The 6000-nt window shown below is 44.4% G+C and overlaps 2 protein-coding genes across 5 annotated transcripts in view; one reads left to right on the top strand and one right to left on the bottom strand.

Moving 5' to 3' along the window:
* The first annotated feature begins 420 nt into the window (after nucleotides 1-420).
* MRPL50 (mitochondrial ribosomal protein L50) lies at nucleotides 421-1889 on the top strand. Its single transcript, XM_030470442.1, has 2 exons — nucleotides 421-572; nucleotides 1369-1889. Exons 1-2 carry the CDS (start codon nucleotides 436-438, stop codon nucleotides 1757-1759), a joined length of 528 nt encoding a protein of 175 aa, XP_030326302.1. The 5' UTR covers nucleotides 421-435; the 3' UTR covers nucleotides 1760-1889.
* Nucleotides 1890-3881: 1992 nt separating this feature from the next.
* PLPPR1 (phospholipid phosphatase related 1) overlaps nucleotides 3882-6000 on the bottom strand; it is a 127702-nt gene continuing 125583 nt past the window's right edge. For all 4 annotated transcript variants that reach the window (XM_030470438.1, XM_030470439.1, XM_030470441.1 and 1 more), the window contains exon 8: nucleotides 3882-5397. In XM_030470438.1, the coding sequence (XP_030326298.1) occupies nucleotides 5365-5397 (33 nt within the window). In that variant the 3' untranslated portion in view covers nucleotides 3882-5364. The remainder of the gene's footprint in view (nucleotides 5398-6000) is intronic.

Raw genomic sequence — 6000 nt, 5'->3', positions numbered from 1 at the left:
AGCATCATTACTCGCTTTTGAAAATGAACATCCTTTTAGAGAACGGGAAAAGAGATATTCCCATATAATGTTGTGCATGGATCAGAAATGTGGCCTAGAGAACAAACACCTTGTGCTGGCTGTCAGCTCTGGCAACCATCACACTGCGACGGCGGGATAAAAGCCTCCAGGGACGGCTGCCAAGAGCCTCTCACTGGCAGAACACACATCCACCGCTACAGTCGCAGAGGGTGACGACATATGTCCCTACCTTATGTTGTTTTAGTCCCACACACTCTATTGTCAAATCTCCTCCCCACGCCCGCTGGCACGGCCTCTGCCGCGCCCGCCCAGCGGGGGCACCTCAGCCGACAGCTGCTCCGTTAACGGCCACCGCGCCCCCAGCCGCAGCGCGGCGGGACTACAGTTCCCGTGAGGCAGCGCGGCCGGGGCGGAATGCGTCACCGCCGCGCTGACTGCGGGCAGGAAGCGCAGTGTTTCCTCATGATGGCGGCTGTGGTCGTGGTGCGGGTCTCGGGCGGGCGGCTAGGCCTCAACGCTGCGGCGAGCAGGGCGTTCTGGGGCGGCGTGAGGTAACGCCGGGGAAGGGAAAGGGGAAAGGCAGAGGGACACAGCGGTGCCGTGCCGTGGTCGGGAGGCTGGTTGGCTATTCAGACCTTCCCTTCTCAGTGCTGGGCGTTAGTGCGCCCAGAGCACGGTAGGTCGCCGGCCCCGCGGCCCGCAGCGGATGTCCTCGTCGCGTCCCCGCCGAGGGTGCGCTGCGAGCAGGCGGGCGTGGCGGTGCGGAGCTGGGTTTTTCAGTGCACTCACAGGCTTCGGTGGGGGAACTCGCTGGGTGTGGGAGAAGAGATGTTTCAGGGCGGTACTAGATTGGGAATGAGAACCAGTCGCTTCTGTATCACCTTTTAGGTGAAATCATGATTGTGGTGTTACCTAGATCGTGGCATATAAGCAAGTCAAATAACTTGGGGTAGGCTTCAATTGTGTAGTTAAAACTAGTGCTTTTATATATGTGTGTGGTGTGGGCACTGATTTTTTCTGTAGCGGTTATTTTCTGTTAGTCTTTTCTCCCTTTTTGGGAAAACAAGTTATTAATCTGTTTAAAATTCTGTTTGCTCTCAGACCAATCAAAAAAGCTAGACAGGTCACCCTGTGTAGAGACAAACAATATGGTTATTTGGGGGAAAATCAAACATCTAGACTACACACGTTTGTTTTTGCATGAGTAATGAGTTTGCTGTGTCTACGGGAGGTGTACATGTCCACAGGCTATGTTAGTCAGGTATTAAAAAACTATGAATAGAAATGTGCTCCCGTTCAGTCTTAAGTAGCCCAGAGACTCAAAGTACTTTTGTTTGGTGCCAACAGGAAGGAGGAAAAAGAAGTAGAAGCAGACAAAATAATTCATCAAGAGAAAAGTGAGCCCAGCCTGATCTGTCCCCCACCACGCAGCAGAAGCTATCATCCTCCGGAGGATATACAGAGCTACCTTGAGTCTCACGTCAAGGAGATTTTTGGACCCTCGCTTCCTGATAGTTGGCAGCAGACACCCCTCAAAGATAACAGGTTAAAGTATCGCCTGCTGGCTCAGCTGGCAGCAGAACTTGGTCACGCTGTCCCCAATTCACAGCTCCACCTGATGCGCAGTGCTGAGGATGTCTTGAATTTCTATAGCACTCCTGTGAAGGATGCGTCCAGATTTGATGAACTGTGTGCTGCAGAGCTACCCCGAAACCTGAAGATTAACTGGGAGCAGTGAGTCGCACCACGAAGCATTGCTTTGCTTTGCTTGTGTTCGTAAGGCAGGACTACAGAACGGAAGCAGAGCCCTTTCATTGTGGTAGCAACCGAATGCATGAATATCACTAATAAAACTTCATTTAGTTGTCCTTGGGTTTCGTTGTTTGTTTATTATAGGTAAGAAAAGGAGCAGAAGTTCTCCTTGTGAAATAGTGATGTAGTGTGCTCCATAATGGTACTAACGTATGCTTTCTGCCCTCTACTGTGCTGCCCAACAGTTACGGGATCCAGTGGGGTTAGCCAGGGGACCAGCCCCCAGTTTCTTCCCCATGTCTCAAACTTCTTGTTTTTGGTTTTGCACTGTGTAATGGGCTTTTGTGAGTGCAGCTGATGGCAGAAGCCCTGCTCAACTCAGCCACCAATGCTGGCTGGGCCAGCAAACTCTTGGGCATGAGGGGGGAGGTAAGCCATATTTTTGTATTTTTCTTCTTTTTTTTTTCTTACTCTTTTTTTCCTTGAGATTGAAAAGAAGACCCTGTCAGCAGAAATTTTTTTAGAAGCTATCACAGCTGCCATCTTAACATAAATCCACTTGTTTACTCAAAATTGGTACATGAAGATAGTGCCAAATGGAATTCTGAAATCTTAACTCAGTAACTGAACTCTCCAGCAGCCCTATAAAAACTGCCATCAGGGCAGCTTGTAGAATTTTTCTATGTCTGCTGAAGGACTTGTTTTTATATAAGTTCTGTTGCTCCTTCTAACAGCTGTTAAGTTAGTTTTTGTTTTATGTTTGCTATATGTTAGTTTTTCTTCTTTCTTGCCTGTAACTGGTGGTGTAGGTTTGCTTTTAATCAGAGGAAGCAAGCAGTGAAGTCAGGAGAACAAGAAAGTATATGCATGGTACTTTGTAAATGTGTCCTACAAAGCAGGTTGTTGATGGTGAGGTCAGATTCTGTATGTGTGGTATTTCTGGGGATGATCCAGAGAGACCCTGGTTACACCACTCCTCTCCTGAACTCTTGCTTCCCTGGTGTCTTTGAGCATACAAATAACTGAAGCATGCTTGGAAACTGCTGCTTTCATGTGTGAACAGTGCTCAGCAGATTTCTCAAGTGCTAGTTTCTTGCAGCTGTGAAGAAATTTAAGAAACCCATTCTTTTTTCCTTTTGACTCCTGGGGAATTGCTGAATAGCCTAAGTGTACCACTACATGCTCTACTGCAGGGTGGACATGAGGGAATGGGGGTATTTCACCGGTCACTGTAGAAGGCTGGCTGTTCACAAATCGCTTCCCTGTTGCTTATGGAAAAAACACTGTGATAAATAGGTAGATCTGTGTCGTCTGCTTCAGGGTTTGTTTGAGAGCAATGAATTGGAAGTATTTTTTAGTGAAACGATGTCTTTCCATCAAAGAAAAGGTGCTTAAATCTTATTGCCTCTTACTCAGTACTCATTAAAAACAGTTGTAGTTGCACTTTCTGCCGCCCCCCTCCCCAACCCCATGTCTCTCCCAGCATGCAACTTTCATAGCTCATGTAATATGGTCAAAGGAGAGAGTGAAAAACAGAAGACTGAAAAATAGGAGATAGGCAAGAAAGGAGCATGACAATAGCCGCATGTTAGAGGATAAGCAGAGGCAGGACAAATACCACTACCAATTCTGTGGAAGCTACTGACCAAAACCACAAGATGCATGCTGCCGTACTAGCGCACTTGGGAGGAACACAACCTCATGGAATCCAACTGCATCTGGGCTACAGAATATAACTTCTTTATCTTAGAATTCAACCCACTGCTAACCCTTTGCAGTATGAGTAAACTTATGTGCTGCTGACTGGGCATACTGATTGGAGTATTCATGCTTATAGGCTTTCCTAAAGTGTCATTCTTCTCCTAACACAGCAGAACAAGGACTCGTTCTACCACCAGATTTATTCAGCAGAAATTTCCCTGTGGAATTTGGATGAAACTCGGGGACTCAGAACACTATTGATGCCTCCTCATGGTCACAGAAAGCCTGCACGGCCCGAGTTTGAAGACTGAAGCAGACATCAGTAGAGGCAGAAGAAAATACCAACCTGGAAGAAACACCGCAAGACCAGACACAGATACCCCAAATGACAAAGACCAGGCTACATGTTTTGGTTTTTTGATACTTTGCATCTGTTTTGGAAAAAATATACAAAAAAAAGCCAAGAAGAACCAACATGGAAATGTGAGGTAAACATTCCAGCAAAAGTACAGACAAAGGCTTCATTTTTTAAAGGAGACATACAGCAGTTATCACCATGCTAGAAGAATGAGATGCAGGAAAATCCTAGGAACAGTAAGTCATGTAATGAAGCCTTGTCCCCTGTTCTAGCCATTGTAAAGGGGTTCTTTTTTTTCTTCCCCCATCTCCCACCCATATTTAATTGTCTTTTTATTCCTTAAACAAAGTTGTTACATTGTAAAATGGCAGTTTTGATATAAATTCTGTATAGCAAAATTTACAGAAATGCAGCTGCTACTAAAGACTCTTGACAGTTTTTGGTTTTGTTTTTGGTTGTTTTGGTTTTTTTTTTTTTTTGTCTTGTCAAAGCCCCCCAGTGAAAACTACACCATTGGGCCAAAACTGCCTTCCTGATTCTGCCAATCTGAATGCCATGTCATGCCACTCTGCTGAAGAAGTGTCAGTTTCCTTTACACTGGTGTTACTAGTTACCCCACAAATCTATGATGAAGTTATGGAACACCTAAAGCACAGCCTCAGCTCCACAGCGGTGGCTGTATATCCCCATAGTCAATTCCTGAAGCCAGGTTTCACTGGGAGCTTTAGCTGGGCCTCAGGGAGGAACAGAGATCTAGGGAGGTGATATAGTCAGCTCACATGCTATCAGCTACTACTATAAATTTTCACGTCCAGTCTGTATATTTGCAGACTGAGTACATTGTTTTAGTTATTCTTCAATAACTAGCACAATCACCCACACCAGAACAATCAGGCTTTGATTCAGTAAGATGCTTAAGGACATACTTCAAGTCTGTCAAATAGTCTGGAAACTGGATGGCTAGCTGAAGTCAGTAATGCTAAGGAATGCTTAAGTAGCTCACTGAACAGAGGTTGATGTTTATTACGTTTTGATAGTATCATTCGGGTTAGATTCCCGATCACCATTATTTTAATCTGAATTAAATATATGCAACTACTTCAGATCTATGCTGAGCTTATTCAGATCTGACCCACCGGTAGAAGCACTTCTTATGGTAAGAAAAGGTAAAAGTGATACCCCCCCACCAAGATGTATAAATTCAAAAATGAAAAAGAAAAAAATTGTGTACAAGTATCACATAACAACATCAACAATTCCATAGATGTAGTTCCTCAGTGCACACTTTAAACAAGAAAAGTTTTTTTCTTCTTTTTCGTTTTTGCTTTTAAATTCTGGCATAATAATATTAAAGCTGACAAAAAATCAGGGCAAGCTACATCACTTCTTCATACAAAAAAAGTACAAAACATTAGCCTCTAACTAGACATAACATAATACTGGTCATCACAGTTAGACATTTAGTAACTGTGTGTCTTGGAGTATTGTACTGGGGGGTAATAAAAAATAGCTTCGGTTGCCAGTCTTCCATCTCAGGTAACTTCAGTCATAGAGGCAGAGTGATTCTGCAAAGGGGAAGAAGCAAGCACATGAACATTTGTATACATTTTGGCATTTACATATCCTGGTGTGTAAAACGAATGAGAAAAACCTTCATTAATAAAATCCGTTGCCCAGCTAATTTAGGTCTTCAAAATGAAGAGATCACTGCCTTCTGTCCTGAGCTGGTGGTGGGGAAGGCTGAATTCAAGCCCTGCTTTGGGCTATGAACACTTACTAACAGGCTTGAAGAACAAGGTGTGATTTTTATAATTGAGACTTTCAAACAGGACTGTATTGTGTCTAGAAGAACATATCAGTACAGGCTCAAGCACTTCATACAGTCATGTAACTAATATAGTGCATCTATTCCCAGCCACTGAAGAGCCAAGACGACCACAGATTGGCTTCATGTGATGTATGATTCTACACAGTTTGATATTAGGGAACATACAGACCTTAAAACTGTACAGAGGAGGGCTCATTAAGTCAACATACATGCAGCCACAGATATATAACAACACGGAAGTCCCCTTTAGGTGGAAACTGTTGATTTAACCTTGGAAGCCAATGTCCAGGACTTCAGTGGCAGTACTGAGTAGCCCTTGGATCATGCTGCATATTGCAGG

The sequence above is a fragment of the Strigops habroptila genome, chromosome Z (assembly GCF_004027225.2).
Source record: "Strigops habroptila isolate Jane chromosome Z, bStrHab1.2.pri, whole genome shotgun sequence".
Taxonomy (NCBI): Eukaryota; Metazoa; Chordata; class Aves; order Psittaciformes; family Psittacidae; genus Strigops; species Strigops habroptila.
Note: the sequence above shows the minus strand (reverse complement) of the source record. Positions and strands in the feature narration are given on the sequence as shown.

Excerpts from the sequence above, each read along its gene's own strand:
- MRPL50 (XM_030470442.1), top strand. The coding sequence starts at position 436 with ATGCGTCACCGCCGCGCTGACTGCGGGCAGGAAGCGCAGTGTTTCCTC. Across the intron at positions 573-1,368 it reads GCGTTCTGGGGCGGCGTGAG|GAAGGAGGAAAAAGAAGTAG; the intron begins GTAACGCCGGGG and ends TGGTGCCAACAG.